Source organism: Dipodomys spectabilis, unplaced genomic scaffold, assembly GCF_019054845.1.
Source record: "Dipodomys spectabilis isolate Male_0828 unplaced genomic scaffold, ASM1905484v1 ptg000004l, whole genome shotgun sequence".
NCBI classification, from domain to species: Eukaryota; Metazoa; Chordata; class Mammalia; order Rodentia; family Heteromyidae; genus Dipodomys; species Dipodomys spectabilis.
In genome coordinates this window covers 10380783-10397906 of record NW_024870681.1, presented here as the reverse complement: position 1 = coordinate 10397906, position 17124 = coordinate 10380783, and the positions used below count along the sequence as shown (strand labels likewise).

At 44.8% G+C, this 17124-nt stretch overlaps 1 protein-coding gene across 1 annotated transcript in view; it reads left to right on the top strand.

Annotated features, from left to right (window-relative positions):
- The window catches only part of Ypel2 (yippee like 2), a 39278-nt gene extending 23038 nt beyond the window's left edge, over nucleotides 1–16240 (top strand). The window contains exons 2-4 of the mRNA XM_042692449.1: nucleotides 9525–9568; nucleotides 10651–10759; nucleotides 15658–16240. Coding sequence (XP_042548383.1) covers nucleotides 9525–9568; nucleotides 10651–10759; nucleotides 15658–15747 — 243 coding nt within the window. The 3' untranslated portion in view covers nucleotides 15748–16240. The remainder of the gene's footprint in view (nucleotides 1–9524; nucleotides 9569–10650; nucleotides 10760–15657) is intronic.
- The last annotated feature ends 884 nt before the right edge of the window (nucleotides 16241–17124 follow it).

The following is a 17124-nucleotide window of genomic DNA, read 5'->3' as shown; positions in this document are numbered from 1 at the left end:
AACCACCAGAAAACCGGAAGTGGCGCTGTAGCTCAAGTGGTAGAGCACTCGCCTTGAGCTGAAGAGCTGAGGGACAGTGCCCAGGCCCAGAGTTCAAGCCCCACGACCGACAAAAAAAAAAAAAAAAAGAAGTATCTGCAGTCAAAGCCTTAGGTTTGGGTTCTTGAACTTAGAAGTTGTACAAATTTGAGGAAGTTACTCTTACAGCTCTGTGCTTCACTTCTCTATTGTTTGGAAATAGAGCCAATGTATGTATTACAAAATGTCCCATTGGCTTCTGGAACAGGAGAACACTACAGACCCAACTATAAATCATTAGAAAGTTGGTATTTGTACTTCCTGGACATAGTCGTTTGCATGATCTCTTTAAAACAATGACAACTCTGAATTGTTTGCAAGGGACTGGTGGTTTTGAGCCCAATATTAATGCCTCTTAACGTGTTAGTTGCATATCTGAACTACAGATAGTAATGGCTGGCTGCAATTACATCCCGATTCCACAGCGCCCAATTTCTAACTCAGAAGCCAAGCCTCCCTCAACCGACCTAGTGAGCGTGACATGACAGCCTTCCTTCTGTAAGGGATAAGGAGATATCTGGCTGTAGGCATCCTCTACTCTTTATCCATCTGAAGAGTGTGTGTGTGTTCCAAGCCTTGCTCTAAAGATGGAGGAGATAATGCAGGATGCTGAACTGGCAGCATCTGTTTTCCCACTGGCTGCATGTTTACATTGGCATCTACCATCCTAACTCTCTGCCACACACTAGAGAGGCTGATCCTGCTTTTGGCTCAACAGAGAACAACCACAGTCTCTCCATCTGTGGCCCTCAAGAGAGCTAGGAGAGGAGCCTGTGGGGTCTGGAACTTGAGGGGGACTTGGAAGTCTGGAGCCCTAGTGGGACAGTCATTTTACATTAGCCATTCAGCTCCCATTTGAAATCTTGAAAACAGTGGATGGGAAGGGAAACATTTATGAAACACTTGTGATGAGTGAGGCATTGTGCCTGATGTGCACACATAACCACAGCATCTCTAGAGAGTAAGGCATTATGTAATAAACAGTGTTTTCCCCTTGGGTGTGTGGGACCCTGAAGCCCAGGGTAACACAGTTAGTAAGGACCAGGTCCAAAGCCTAAGTCTCCACAGCTTGCATCCTTTGCACTGACACATCAGACGTGGTATCAGAAGGAAGCAGGCTTTGCAGGAAGGAGCATCCTTTGTCCCTGGACCCATTCCTGAGACCATGCAGGTCATGAAGGCTGACAGAAAAGGGAACTGGAAAGAAAAGCCTGTTTCTTAAGTGGCTTAGATCTCAGAGCAATAAAACATGGCTCCCAGGCCTTCTCACTATCTTTTGTTTTTGCAGTTTCAGGGGTCATGAATGCTACCATGCCCTTGTAATTTTATGACTCCCCACAGCAGATATCTCTTCCTTTCAAAGCCAGGCCCTTCCTTGCCCCTCAGATCACCCGTGATCTGCCATCTCCTAAAGATATGGAAGGAGGGTCCTTGAACAAACCATCCTTCCCCTCCTCCCACCTCTGAGGGTCTAGAGAAGTGGAAGCATTTGCTAAGTCACGAGCACATGCAGTGACCTTGTGTTATCCCAGTTTTTCTGGTGACCTATGTCCCAGTGTGGAAGTCACAGCCAAGAAATTCTTCCTTTGTATAATTAACCCAAGTCTCTGATTTCCAGCTAAGTCCATTTCCTCTTGTTCTTATTTTAGAGAAAATTGAAGAAATCCCCTTTAATTTTCTTTCCTCTTAGCTACACATTGAGTTTCTTTAAATTACATTCCTGTTCTAATTCTGGAAGTCAACACTGTTCTTATGATCACTTTCTCACTTTCTCCATATGCTTCCTCCAGGCTGAAACCCAACCAGGATCCCTGTGGTTTTGCTCGGGTTTTCACCTTTTGGAATGAATTCTATGACTTACTTTGCCCCTAGAAAACCTCAGAGGTTAACCGTAGTCAGAGAACACTTCTACTTTCCACTGAGCTGAACTGTTCGGTACCACCCCCACTACCACAGTTTTTGTTGGTACAGGGGATTGAACTCAGGGCCTCACACTTTCTAGGCAGACACTTGTACCACACTCCAGACACTAGGCTAGCCTGACCTGTGATACTCCTATCTGTGTTTCCCTGTGTGGTTGGGAGTGGCAGGAATATGCTACTGTATCCAGCCATTGGTTGAAATGGGGTCTTGTACTTTTCAGCTGAGTTGATCTCAAACTATGATGCTTCAATCTATACACCTTCCAAATAGCTGGGGTCATAGATTTGAGCTGCTAGGCCCAGAAACTTCTTACATGTGTGGTAATCCAAGGTGTTTTGTTTTAATATAAAATCTCACTCGATAATCTAAGCAGGCTAATTCACCATCCCACCTCAGTCTCCCAAGTGCACTTAGCCCCATAAAAGTTCTAACAACAAAACGTATAGTCATGAAGTATATGAAGCACTTCCATTCACAGTTATGTAATTTTTTTTAACAAAAATACTGGTGTGGGAGCACTATTTCAGTGTGCCTATTTAAAGATTGGAAATTGAGGCCCAGAAAAGCTTAATGGGCTTGCTCAGCTCACAAGTATGAGCAATTATCTGCTAATATATGGCAAAGCCAGGAGTCAGATCCCTGGCAGTGAGGCATGTTGAAGCCCTTGCCGTCAATCCCGTACCTTGGAATGGTAGAGTGGAGGAGTAAGCGCCAAGTGCTTTTCCTGGGAAGCTGGAAAGAATCCTGGCAGGCTTTGGTCCTCTTTCCTTCATTTTTACAAAGATACCAAATTGTAAAGAGAAGTTTGCCAGGAGCCAACAGACCATACCTGTAATATAATTCTACTACTCAGGAGGCTGAGATCTGCCAGCCCAGGCAGTCAAATCCTAGAGGCTTTACCTTTTGTCCTAACAGGAGAGAAAGCAGATCACTGAAGTAACAAAAGTTTGAAGAGCAGAATGAGAGACAGCCTTTTGATCTCTGTTCCTAGACCCCTGGAAATGCCTAAGGGAAAGATAAGAACATCTTGACTTGTACTTCGTTTACCTTGCTTTAACTTCCTGTTCCTAACTGAACAGTCACAATTGCCATTTATAGATGAAAAAGATGTGGGAGCTAAGAGAGGATGAATACTCTCTTCCAAGATCAAGTAAGTTGAAGGGGAAAAGGCAGGATTTGAACCTGAAATCTTAGGATGCCAAGATTAGATCCTCATACCTACATACATGAACAGGGATCATTTAGCTCCCAGATGTTATAGCTGCTTAGGCAGATAGACATCTTCTCACCTCCGTATACTTCCAAACACGCATGCCTAGCTGATCAGGATCAACCTTCCCTGGGAAAGCAGGGGGCCTGCATTTGAGAGACTCCACTTGCCTCCTGGGCCCTTCATGTTGGGTGGAGTCATTCAAGTGATTAGGACTCACGGTGGAGCCTTACATCTATCACCATGGTGGAAGGAACCCATGTGTTTGGCTCTGTTGCTTCCGCTCACCAGAAATATTCAGTTCTCTGTGATTCTCCCATTTAAAAAAAAAGTTATTGCCTTTCAGACTTTCAAAGGAGCCAGAAAACCAGTGGTTTTGGCCACTAAACAGGAAACTCAAAGCCCTTTCCGCTTCCTTGAGCTGGCTGGAAGGGCTGGGCCTAGAACTATTACTTTACTTTAAAGAAAAGTTTTTATGTGGTTTAAAAAAAATACCAACAAAACAAAAAACCTTTTCTGGAGGCCTGCACACCAGCCTTGGTTGATACACAACATGGAAAAGAACGGCCTTGTTGCCTGGCAGTAATGACAGCAAACAAATGTGTCTGACAGTCTGTTTGGCATCTCCTGGCCTCCAATTCTGTTTGCTTCATTTTAATTGCTTCCTTCACTTCCTTTCAGTCTCCCTACCTTCGGTACCACCCTCCCTCAAGGGAGTACCAGGCTGTGCCAGGTTGTGCTAGGCTGGGCTAGGCCCCACAGGATACAGCCATCCAGCCGGGCTATTCTTGTCTGTGTCTATTTGCAAGATGCCTGTTGTTCTCAGTGGCTGTTTTCTCCATCATGGATGGTGAGACTTGGCAGAGGTCCAAGAGTAGAAGCCTGGTAGAAAAGCTTCCAGAGTTCTGCCTCAGAAAGTTCTGCTTCAGTTGGTGTGAGTCCCAGGCTAAAGAATCAGAGGTTGGAGGCTGCCGCTCAGGCTATCTGGGGAGGTGCTGCCACCAGACAGCCCTGCTTGGGCCCAGTCTCCATTGCAGAATGTGGGCCTTTGCCAGGATATTCTCACAGACCAGACCCAGAGAAAGAAAGAACTGTACTGGCCTGGCTGTGAACCACCTCTGGGCCTGGCCAGATTCTCTTCTCTGCCATATGCCTTCCTCTCCTTCACTCTGGGCTCTCTCTAAGACTTCTAACCTATGTCAGGCTAGATAAAAAAAGCAAATTGGAACATCCAGAGCAAAGGCCTATCAATAAATATTTAACCGTAAGCCCTAAGCCAATTGGCTTTTTTCCGCCAGTCCTGGGGCTTGAACTCAGGGCCTGGGCACTGACCCTGAGCTTCTTTTTTGCTCAAGGCTAGCACTTAAACCACAGTGCCACTTCTGGCCTTTTCTGTGTATGTGGTACTGAGGAATTGAACCCAGGACTTCATGCACGCTAGGCAAGCATTCTACCACTAAGCCACATTCCCAGCCCAAACAGTAGGCTCCAATAGCAGTTATTTCCTAATAGAGTACATACATGCACTGCTATGTAATGTGTACATGTTAGACATAGGAAGGATATTAGAAAAAATAATTTTTATTTTATTTATTTATTTTTTGGTGCTGAGCCTGGTGCTTGAACTCAGGGCCTGGGTGCTGTCCCTGAGCTTTTTGGCTCAAGGCTAGTACCATTTGAACCACACAGCTCCATTTCTGGCTTTTTGGTGGTTAATTGGAGATGAGTCCCACAGACTTTCTTACCTGGACTGGCTTTGAACAGAGATCCTCAGATCTCAGGTTTATAGCTACGAGCCACAGACACCTGGCTTTAATCTTAATTTACTAAAAGAGGATAGATGATCTTTGTTGTGTAAGTAATTATTTGACATAATCATATTAAAGCATAAATAATAAAATATTGCCAGATGCCAGTTTGCTTCATAGAATGAGCTTCAGGTTTAGTTAAAGCTCTTTACGGCACTTAGTTCATTCTTAAAAGTTGGGAATGGCCCTGCTGTTGAGGGGGGCTTATTTTTAGCTGGGCATGATGGCATATTCTGTAATACTCAGTAATTCAGGGCAATTAAGGCAGGAAGATGGCAAACTTGAGCTACTTATTGAGATCCTGCCACAAAACAAACAACAAAAAGATCTTGGCTTTTTTTTTTTTTTTTAACATCATATCAGCTCTATTATTGGCATCATATAGCACTTTTATTTTCGATGTGCTTTTAGCACAGAGGACAGATTCCCATTGTTACCCCATGCAGTATGAGCTATAGACTACTCACCTTTGGTACTTTTCTCCAGGGAGGTGCTCTGATGATGTTAAGCCACACTATGTTACTGGTTATTTTGAAATTAGGTCTCACTTTTTGCCTGGGCATCTACCTAGACTACAACCAATCCATTTTTTTTTTATTGTGAAAATACCGTACAGAGGGGTTACAATTACATGGACAAGATAATGAGTACATTTCTTATCAAGCATTGTAGCTCCTCCTTTGTTTCCCCTTCCCTCCCCCCGCCACCCCCCACCGAATCCTCCCCCCCCCCCCCCAAAGTTGTAAAGTTCGTTTTGGACATAACGACTTGTACATCTCATTGTTGCAATGGGTTCACCTGTATCCCTATTTAAATGATTTGTTTTTCCCCTTCCCCTCCACAAATTATACCGACATCAAATACAGTGAAAGCAGGGGTTATATACTGTGGGAGGGACATACAAAGCAACAAACAAATAAGCTTATAAATGTGTTAGGCCGGGCGCTGGTGGCTCACGCCTGTAATCCTAGCTACTCAGGAGGCTGAGATCTGAGGATCGCGGTTCAAAGCCAGCCCGGGCAGGAGAGACCGTGAGACTCCTATCTCCAATAAACCACCAGAAAACCGGAAGTGGCGCTGTAGCTCAAGTGGTAGAGCGCTCGCCTTGAGCTGAAGAGCTGAGGGACAGCGCCCAGGCCCAGAGTTCAAGCCCCACGACCGACAAAAAAAAAAAAAAAAGTGTTAGAAACAATCCTATGAAAGAAAAAAAAACATTTGAATACATATCTTACAACCAACCCATTTTAAACTTCCAAATGTATCTGAGTTAATAGATACATGCCACAGTACCTATTTCTTCTATTGAGCTGGAGCCTCAACTTTTTTTTTTGCCCCAGCTCCTGAATAGCTAGGATTTATATGTATGAACTACTTTGCCTTGATGAAACTTAACTTTTTAGATACAAATGGATACAATTTCTAGTATTTTCTCTACCCTGGAGGGGTTTAGCAAACCTTTCAGAGAGACTGGAAAGTCTTACAACATTGTCTCTCCTTGAATTCCCAATCATTGTGTGAAATACGTGAATGCACCCTTCCAGGCTTTTTCCTGTGGTAAATCATACAGCTGTTTGGCTTATTGCTCTAGGATTGATTTTCCCATGTTCACCTGTTTCTGAGTTCTGAACTTGAAGGTCTTGGCAAATGTTTCTTAGAGAGTGACACAGCTGATTATCGGGAAGGGTTCAGATCACACTGAAAATAACTGAAATGTGGTTTGTCCGTAGAATGGAATCCTACTTCACAATAAAAGAAAACGAGCCATTGAATTACAGGCCAATATGGATGAGTACCAAAAGAAATACATTGAATAGAAGAAGCTAGATGAAAACCTCACATATTATATGATTGCATTTGCAAAAAGTCCTAGAACTAAGATGAGGGATAGAAAGCAGGGTGAGAATGGGGTAGGAGGAAGGTTGTTTCAGGAGCGCATGAGCAAACACTTGAGTGTGCTAGATCAGTCAGATAGATAGCTATGTCACTTATGTCTCAATAAAGAAAAAAGAAAGGAAAGATAGTTCATGCATGGAAATAAGCATTTAATAAATGCCAATCGTGTGCCAGATTGTGGGGGTTCGGAGAAAGATCGAAGGCATGACCCATGGCCTGTGAGCTTCAGAGGGCTCACAGTAAGGGAAATAGATAAACAGATGATTTCAGTCTAGGATGCTAAGAAAAAAGGAAAACAAAGAACAGGAGGAGTCTCCACATGGGTGTCAGTGGTACTTCTTCCTAAGGAAGCTAGAGAAAGGCTTACAAAGGGGAAATTATCTGAGGTTCTGAATTCGTCCCCTGGAAACACCTCCCTGGCAGTAGGCATGGGATGGGCAGAGTTGGTGAAAAGCAGTATTGCACTGGGTCTGTTTTGACTAGAGCAAAGGGCCCAATGGGGAAGCAGCAAGAGAGCAGGCTGGCAGAAAATGGGAATGGCCACATGGTGTAATTTTTGCTGTCTAAAAGCCCTGAGGTATCTTTATGGCCCAGTGTTGAGCAACTGTCAAATCTGGGCCTGTGTCACTGGGGCACTTCCTCATCTAAGCAGTTGGCAAGTTTTGAGACATGCTCAGAGCTGTTCTGTGGTGCCTGGAAGATTTCGAGGGCATTTTCTTTGGGATGCTTCAGGGCCCAGAAAAGGAGAGTTTGTTTAGTTCTGGGCAGCAGCTAGGGAATGTCTGCTTCCTTCTTTCTTGCAGCTGCACTTGGGTACAAAGGCACTGGGGTGCATTTGGAGGCAGCCAAAAGGCAGCAGCTCCTAGGGAAGTTTTCTACCAAAAAAAAAAGTGCTCTTCTAGTGTTCGTATGTATGTATGTATGTATGTATTGTCAGTACTGGGATTTTGGCCTAGTACTTACTAGTCAGGCACTATATACCATTGGAGGCAAAACCCAGCAGAATTTTGCCTTCCTTTGTAGCTTGTAGCATCCATCTCAAATTGACTGTCCTGTGCATAGCCGTCTGTTAACCAGCCACCAGAAGTCTTCTCTTGGTTCATAGCATACTTTTCCAAGCAGATTAAGATGTTAAGTTCAGAACGCATTGTCATACCATTTTAAAAATGCAGACAGCAGTGTGCAACATGGCTGGTGTAACCCGAGGAGGGCGACATGAAGAGAGCCTGTGTTAATGGAAGTAGATACCAGATTGTCTGGCAAGGGTTGGCTCTGGTTGGCCTGTTCCCTGCAGCCAGGGGGAAGCTAGTAAGTTAGTGGTTTAAATGAGCTTGTTGCTCTGTGATGTGGAGATCAAGTTGCTTATTATGCCTAACAAGTTGAACTCTCATGACCCCATTGAGGAGGATTTTAACTGCCCCTGTGGCATTTAGGATCTATGAGGAGTCTAGATAAGGGTGATTTCTTTTGCCTGGCACTCTTTCCTGCCTTTGATAGGGATGGACCAAGAGGCTAAGCAAGAGTGGCTGGAATATGGAAAATGAGTAGCAGCAATGTCGGCAAGTCCTGGCCAGTACAGATAGTTCAGATCAAGTGGGACCAGGAAAAGCTAATGGGAAAAATGATCTCAGGTAATGTCAGAAAGGGAGACGTTCTTAATGGCGTAATGGAGTTTTATGTATTTGAACTCAGGTGCTCATGGCTGGCACCCTATTGTTTTAGCCATGCCTCCACTTAATTGGTGATAAGAATCTCACAGATGCTTCTGCGTGGGTTGGCTTTGAACTATGATCTTAACATCCCAGCCTCCTGAGTAGCAAGGATTACAGGTGTGAGCCACTGAAACCTAGTCCTATTATTTATTTGCCTTTTTATCATTTTATTTTTTTGCCAGTCCTGGGGCTTGAACTGAGTTCCTGGGCATTGTCCTTTTTGCTCAAGGCTAGCACTCTACCATTTGAGCTACAGACATTACTTCTAGTTTTTCTGTTTATGTAGTACTGAGGAATTGAACCAAGGGCTTCATATATGCTAGGCAAACTAAGCCACATTCCCACCTCTATTTATTTGCCTTTTGTTGTTGGTTGTGGGGCCTGAACTCTGGGCCTGAGTGCTGTCCCTCAGCTCTTCAGCTCAAGGCTAGCACTCTATCACTTGAGCCACAGCACCACTTCCGGCTTTTTCTGCTTATGTGGTACTGAGGAATTGAACCCAGGGCTTCATGCATGTGAGGCAAGCTGAGCCGCTGAGCCACCTTCCCAGCCCTATTTATTTGCTTTTTAAGACAAGTCACAGTTTACCTTGAACTCACCATCTCAGTAATGGAATTACGAGTGAGCACACCTGGCTAGTTTCTTGTTTACCGCCCCCCCCCCCCCCATACCCTCCCCATGTTCTCACCTGAGCTGATGAACATAGTTCCAAGTTTGGGCTGTTGCTCTTCTTATTCTTCCTTCTCTCCCCATGCCACCGGCCGGCTAGACTGCTGCTAGCATACTGCTGTTGTGTACTCTGTGTACTTGAAGGTCATGCTTGTTCCAGTTTGGGGTTGATTTCTAAAATGGGTAGGGGGAAGGGATCTCTAACTATCCATTTGTTTTCTTACATTTCAGTCATTCCAAGGAAGTCAAGGACGTGCATACCTCTTTAACTCAGTGTGAGTGTCTCTACAGTGTATCTATTATTTGGTATACGTTTTGAGGGATGGAGGAGAGCAACCTTGGTTATGGCAATGGAGCCTGCCTTTTCTGCCTAATAAACAACTGTGGAGCAGTTTTCTCCACAACTGGTCCTCAGTTATCTTGGAGAACATTTTTTTTTTTTCTGGGGAGGGGGGAAGAGAAACATCTCTGAAAATCCACTATGGTGCCTTTATTAGGCACATTGGGAAAGGAGTTGAGGAGCTTCTGAAAGCTTCATCCTGGAACTCATAACTAGAGCTGAGATTTGTGAGGATGGAAAAAAAAAAAAAGAGTTCCACTGAGATAACTGAACTAAGACTGGAGGGAAGACTCAAGGTAGAGCCTTTCCTGCAGAAAGCCCTTATATAGCCAGCAGCCATTCCTGGGCATGGGGAAAAGAAGATAAAACTCACATAAGCCTGGCGAAGTATAAAACTGGAAATCTAGCACATTCAACTTGGGGACAGGTGCTCAGTGAAGGAGGGGAGGACATTAGATATTTAAGGCTCAGTGCTCAGTCTCCATGTGATAAGGACAACACTACCCTCTCTCTATCCTTTTTTTTGGGGGGGGCAGTCTTGAGGCTTGAACACTGCCTGGACCTTGTCCCTGAGGATTTTGCTCAAAGCTGGCACTCTACCACTTGAGTCACAGCACCGCTTCTGGCTTTTTCTGCTTATGTGGTGCTGAGAAATCGAACCCAGGGCTTCATGCGTGCTAGGCAAGCACTCTACCACTGAGCCACCTTCCCAGCCCTGTCCCCATGTTTGACCATCTTTGCAAGTCCTCAGTAAGCTTGAGGACCTGTCCTCATGGCGGTGACCTCACAATGTTGTCATTTTGTCCCCTTCAGTCACAGGTAGACCCATTGAATGTAAAATCTTTCAGATCTGGAATTCATTCCACCTCACGGATTTCCATGTGGTTACCTTTTGGAGGATGTGATCAGCTAGTCTTAGAGCAGGCTCTCAGAAGTGACTTCCCCTGGGGCAGTTAGTTGTTGCTGGAATGTATGTACATGTGACTAACCACCCACTTTCTCTGTCTTTTGGTATAGAGTTAATGTGGGCTGTGGGCCTGCAGAAGAGCGGGTGTTGCTAACAGGACTGCATGCAGTTGCAGACATTTACTGTGAAAACTGCAAAACCACTTTGGGCTGGAAATATGTAAGTATAGAGAAGCCTGGTTGGGAGAAGGCTAGGAGAGAGAGGGGTGCATAGGGTTTCATCGTGCTCTTTCTGCATGCATCCTGCGGGGTTTACCTTTGACCAGGGCAGGAAACTGAGCAGTCACCATGTCTACACTTACCCTTATTCTTCCCTTTTTCCATTACTCTTCACACTTACTCCTTCATACCTATTGTCTTGGAGACCGATATGCATATTTACACACACCTGTATCTCCTTCATACACATATGGGAAGGTGGTTCAGTGGTAGAGTGCTTGCCTTGCCATGCATGAGGCCCTGGGTTCGATTCCTCAGCACCATATAAGCAGAAAAAGCCAGAAGAGGCACTGTGGCTCAAGTGGGAGAGCACTAGCCTTGAGCTGAAGAGCTGAGGGACAGTGCCCAGCCTCAGAGTTCGGGCCCCATGACTGACAAAATAAAATAAAATTAAAAAAATGATACTAGAATATCATTCCTGATAGCTTACTGTGTGTTAGCCTGCACCGTGGACTACCTCATCATTAGTGGCCAAACCAAGAGAGGAGTCCATGTAACAGTGTGACTCTAGAAACAATGCTCTTAACCAACTATGCTTTGATGGCCCTAGAACATCACCTCCGAGCCAGGCTACATCCTAAGATCACAGACACTGACTGCCTTTACTTCCACTGGTAGAGGCTGCCATGGCTAGATTTTCCCAGATGAACAATTATTCTTTCATTGTTCAATTCCATACATTTTAAAGTCCTAAGAAGAATGAGCAGTGCTTTGTCAGGGTGAGAGGAGGGAGTTGGAGGTCTGCTGCTTTCAAAGTACTTTGGTTTTCTAACAAGCATTGGGGTTACCACACCATTGCAGACAAAGCCTGCTCAATCTCTCTGACTAGTGGTAGTAGTTACATTCCTTATATCTTTAGGAGTTTCATTGTATTTTATTTTTGAGGGGGCCGTAAACAAGGGCTTCAATTCAGCGCCTTGTGTCTGCTGGCCTTGTGTCATGCCTTTAATCAAGCTCTACTGTTTGAGTCATGCCTCCATCCCTGCTTTTGGTGGTTATTTTGGAGATGGAAATGAGTGAACCTTTCTTCTCAGTCTGATTTTTGAGCCACAGTCCTTCAGATAAAGGTTTGAGCCACAGACACCTGGCCTGGAGTTTTTTTTAAAAAAACAAAAAACACCTTTGGTCATCACTTACCATATAGTATAAATTTAGTGTAAATAAACTTACATTGTTGTACTTAGTGAAAGGTCTTTTTCAGCATATATATGTGCATACATGTGTGGTGGAATGTTTTTCTTCTTTGTTACTGTGAAAAATTTGGTCTTTCTGCCTCTAGGTGGGAAATATATTCTCTTTAAAAATGTCTCAAATTCCCCATCCTGTCATATGGCTCATGACCCGCTAGTAGATGGGGAAGGAGCCAGTAGGAATAGCCAAAATGGCTTCAGGGTGATAATGGTGTGTGAGTGTAGCTTCATCACTGGAAACAAAAGGATTGGCTGGTGTTAGGAGTCTGAGAAGCAAGGAGGGGGTCCTGTCAGAAAATCTGTTTCATTTAATTTTGTTGGGAAAGCAGTAAGAACTTAAAAATTAAGTGTATGGGGGGGAATATCAAATAGTGTGAGCAACACACATAAATGGTATTCCATTTAATTAAAAAAAAAACAAAAAAACGCAAAATCTATCCTGGGTGGAGTCCTCAGCCAATCTAGCAGCTCAATCTTCAGGACTTTCCTAATGGTAGAAATGTTCAGAGGGGGTGGGAAATATAAAAATGTTGAAGGACAAGACTATCTAAACCTCGTGTGGTAGTGTATACCTGTAATCCCAGCCCTTTGGGAGGCTCAAGCAGGAGTCTAGTCAAACCAAAAAATCTTGACTATATGTTTTATGGTTCTAAGATGGCTTAGCTGTCCTCCCCCTGCAATGGTTGGCTTGGTTGTTTCGTGGGAGAGGAACTTTGCCACTCCATTCCCTCTGGACACTCATACTCCTCTGGGTGCCTGGTGGTCAGTGGGGGGCGGGGAATTCTGGTTTTGATTGTCTGGAAACTGTTTCCCTTCCTCTGCTTCAACCTCTGGGCTGTCTTCTATTGAACACATGTTGGATTAGACACAAAAGATAAACGTGGTTTGATTACTTTTTTGTTCATTGTACAATGAAGCACTCCTTTGACAAAACATTATAGTACACCTTTGACAAGAAGGCGTGGGGCTTGACTCTTCTTTTTTTGGGGGGGGTGGGTCCAGTTGTGGGGCCTGAACTCTGGGCCTGGGCACTGTCCCTCAGCTCTTCAGCTCAAGGCTAGCACTCTACCACTTAAGCCACAATACCACTTGCAGCTTTTTCTGCTTATGTGGCTCTGAGGAATGGAACCCAGGACCTCATGCATGCAAGGCAAGCACTCTACCACTGAGCCACCTTCCCAGCCGCCCCCCCCCCCCCCCAAGCTAGCATCTCATTGGCCATCCTGAATATTCCAACCTCCTGAGTACTGGGCTTGCAAGGTATGAACCCCAGCTCAAAAGTTTATTGATAACCTTCCATGCTAGACCAGGTGCTCCATTCTTTTGTCTCATTATTTTTTCTGACCCTCAAAATTATGTAAGCATCTCAATTTTGTGCTAGATTGGAAAGTGTTCAGATATTGGCAAGAAGTAGAATTGGATCAGTGGGGTGTTTCTGTAACTCAGGATCTATTGCTGTTTCTGCTGGAGTGTCATGCTGATGTCTTTTGCCTGTGTGGCACTTGGCAGTTAGGTTTTCTTTTCAGCTTAATAGAAAAACTTCCACTCTTCATTCCCCACCCCCCCCCATTACCCTAAATACATTATTATGAGCAATATGTCTTATTCTCAAACCATATTATTCTGTTGGGTGTGCGCTTATACACAGGCACAAACACTCCGACTGTGTTTCTTTCTGTCTCTGTCTCTCTTGCTTGGAGCCAGGGAATTATGAAATGTCAGGGAAATTGCTGCTGATCCCACAACATGTGTGTGTGTGTGTGTGTGTGTGTGTGTGTGGTTGTGTGTGTGTGTGTGTGTGTTTGTACATTTTCTATTCTTTGCTTGTTCTCCTCATTCCTTTCTCTCCCCCCCCCCCCCCTTTTTTTTTTGTCGGTTGTGGGGCTTGAACTTTGGGCTTGGGCGCTGTCCCTCAGCTCTTCAGCTCAAGGTGAGCACTCTACTGCTTGATCCACAGCACCACTTCTGGTTTTCTAGTGATTTATTGGAGATAAGAGTTTCATAGACTTTCCTGCCTGGGCTGGCTTTGAACCTTGATCCTCAGATCTCAGCCTCCTGAGTAGCTAGGATTACAGGTGTGAGCCACTGGCGCCCAGCTTCCTTTCCCCATTTTTTAAAGTGATTTCTCCCCCAACAAGAGACCCATGTCTGAATCCTTGTTCTGAAAACCCAAAAGCTCCAGGGCTCTGGGCCAGAAGGTACAGTTCAAACAGCTGATGCCAGAACTTACCAACTGTAGTTAGTAGTTTGGGGATTGAGGGGGGGGAGGAGCTCTGTCTATATATACACACATCAGTCTTAGCTGCATAGTGCCTGCATGGATCTGTACTCTCTACTAATGTGCCAGAATGTTCTTATGTGCCCATTGCTAGCCCTTTATCTCAGGTCTATGTAGGTCTGCTTTCCTTTCTTTCTTCCTTCCTTCCTTCCTTCCTCTTTTTTTCTTTCTTTCTTTCTTCGGTCATGGTTCTTGAACTCTGGGCCTGAGCTCTTCAGCTCAAGTCTAGCACTCTACCACTCGAGCCACAGCGCCACTTCTGGTTTTCTGGTGGTTAATTGGAGATAAGAGTCTTATAGATGTTCCTGCCTGGGCTGGCTTTGAACTGCGATTCTCAGACCTCAGCCTGTTGAGTAGCATGAGCCACTGGCGCCTGGCTAGGGCTGCTTTCTATGGGGTTTATTTATCTAATTGGAAGATCCTTCCTTAAGTGTAGAACCTGCCAGGTAAGTATTTGCCTATTGAGTTTTTTCTCTGAAGGTCTGGCAGCTGGGTGGGGCTTGAGGGATGCCAGGTCTTCTACCTTGAGGTTTACGTAGCTCCTTTCTCCCTGAGGAGAGATAGTGAAAGAAGAAAATATACTCTTCTGACATGAAAACAGCAAGGTAAAAAACGGAAGCTTTTGGACCTCATAATACTTGGTTTCTATGTTGTCTTTTTTCTCTAAGCCTCACAAGTATAGCTTCAAGTGAAATGAGGTGCCAGGTGCCAGTAGCTCATACCTAGCTACTCAGGAGGCTGAGATCTAAGGATCACGCCTCGAAGCCAGTCTGGGCAAGAAAGTCTGTGAGACTCATCTCACAGAAAAAGCTGGAAGTGGAGCTGTGGCTCAAGTGATAGAGTGCTAGCCATGAGCAAAAGAAGCTCAGGGCCAATGCTCAAGCCCCAGAACCAGCACCCTCCCCCCCAAAAACAAAATGTATAATGAGGCTCTTCTGAGTTCCTAGAAACTAGCAGGAATGACTTTATGGATATATCCATATGCAGATTTCCAGTTAGCATCAGAAAATCTCCTAAGATAGCTCTGTGTGCTCATTCGTCTTAGATTATGTACCTTGCTTGCAGTCTTAGGGGAAGGCAATGAACAACTTCTGCCTTCGATGAAGTTTTTATCATAATCAAGAGCAACATCATAAAAAGTAGAACTATACATTTGTGATGCGTGTTGGTCGTTGAGAAATACTGTGGACCAGAAGAAAGTGTGAGGGTGGGAAAAGAAAAGGAGAGATAGTGGGAGTTTGGGGCAAGCCTGGATGAAGCTGCCATGGTCGTGATGCCTATCGTGTGTAACACTTCTGCTTTTGTGACACACAGACATCACCCATTTGTCTTTGGTCATTCATTCAGTCTTCCTCTTCCTCTGTTTCATAGGAACACGCCTTTGAAAGCAGCCAGAAATATAAAGAAGGCAAATACATCATTGAACTAGCACACATGATCAAGGACAATGGCTGGGACTGATTGGACAGCATCTACCCAACCCAGTGTCCACGTGAATGCCATCCAACTGAACATTCTACCCAAGCGTGAGAGAGTGACTGAACACTTGGTTCCATCCATTTAGGGGCCTTGCCATCTGGGGCATCCAACCACCCTGACGCCATCTTTCTGGTGACCGGCCTCTAAATCGCTGTCTCTCTGTCTCTTTGCTTTGTCTCTGTTTGTGAGTTGATCCTGGCTTCTCTCTCTCTGTTCTAGTGTTGGCTGCAAACAAAAACCACAAAAGGAACAGATCTTAGACCACATGGCGGCAGCCCACCTTAGAAAGGGCCCCATGGCCCATGCAAGAGCTGCCTGATGGCCTCTCGTCAGAAGAGCAGTGGCATGTGGAGTAAGGAAGAGGGTCCTGGGGTGGGCAGGGTGGGAGGGTAGAGGTAGGAACAAACTTGGGTTGCTTCTGGAGACCTGATAACTTAGGCTTGAAATAATCGACTTGTCTAAAAAGGACAAAGAGGAAAAAAAAAAATACCTCATGACCGCAGTCTCTCTGACGAGAAGCTTCTGTTCCTAACCCCAAATGTGCCAGGATAGCGGATGAGCCCAAGAAGTAACCCTAGTTCTCGCTGGTCAAGGACCAGGTTGAAGTGGGGAATATTCTGGTAGCAATGACTGGGGTGAATGGAGTCTGGATTGGTTTTTAGGAGTGCCTCACACAGCCCCTGAGCAATTACCTTCTTTACCTCCTTAGCCCTTGGACAGAAGGGAGAGGGAACTACCATCTGCAAAGAACACATAACAACTGTCCCAAAAGGCTTTGGCCAGCAACCAAGCAAAATCAAGACTTGAAAGCAGGGAACAAAGAGGGGCTGCAGCTTATGAACTCCCGAAGAAACAGTTCAGATATTGAGTCAGAAAAAAAAAAATTAAAAGTAGAATCAATTAGCTATTCTCTCTGAGTAATCTGGGAGGGAAAAGGGGTTGGGTAGGAATAGGGTAAGTTCAGGTTTGAGCCAGTACAGGTGAGGTTAATCCTTCTTTCCACTTTGGACACGCAAGGCTTTGTTCATGGTGTTTTGGGTAGTTTTTCTCTTCAGTCCCACCTTGATAGACCAGAAAACAAAGACCGAAGACTTTGAGCCTAGGGACAATCTGGTAGATTCCTAGTTCTTGTCCTATGTGTCAATGTGGTCTAGTGATGATGAGAGATCTATAGATTCTAATATTCTCCCTCCCTCACTCACCTTCACCCTTCCCAAAGGTATAGGGTGTTAGAGAAATAGGGAACAAATTCCCTTTAGGCTCATGAGAGAAAGAGGAATTTGTTACATTTAACCAACACTGTGAATCTGTTCTACAGCAATTCAGCCCATACAAGGTGCATGACTGAAACTCATTGAA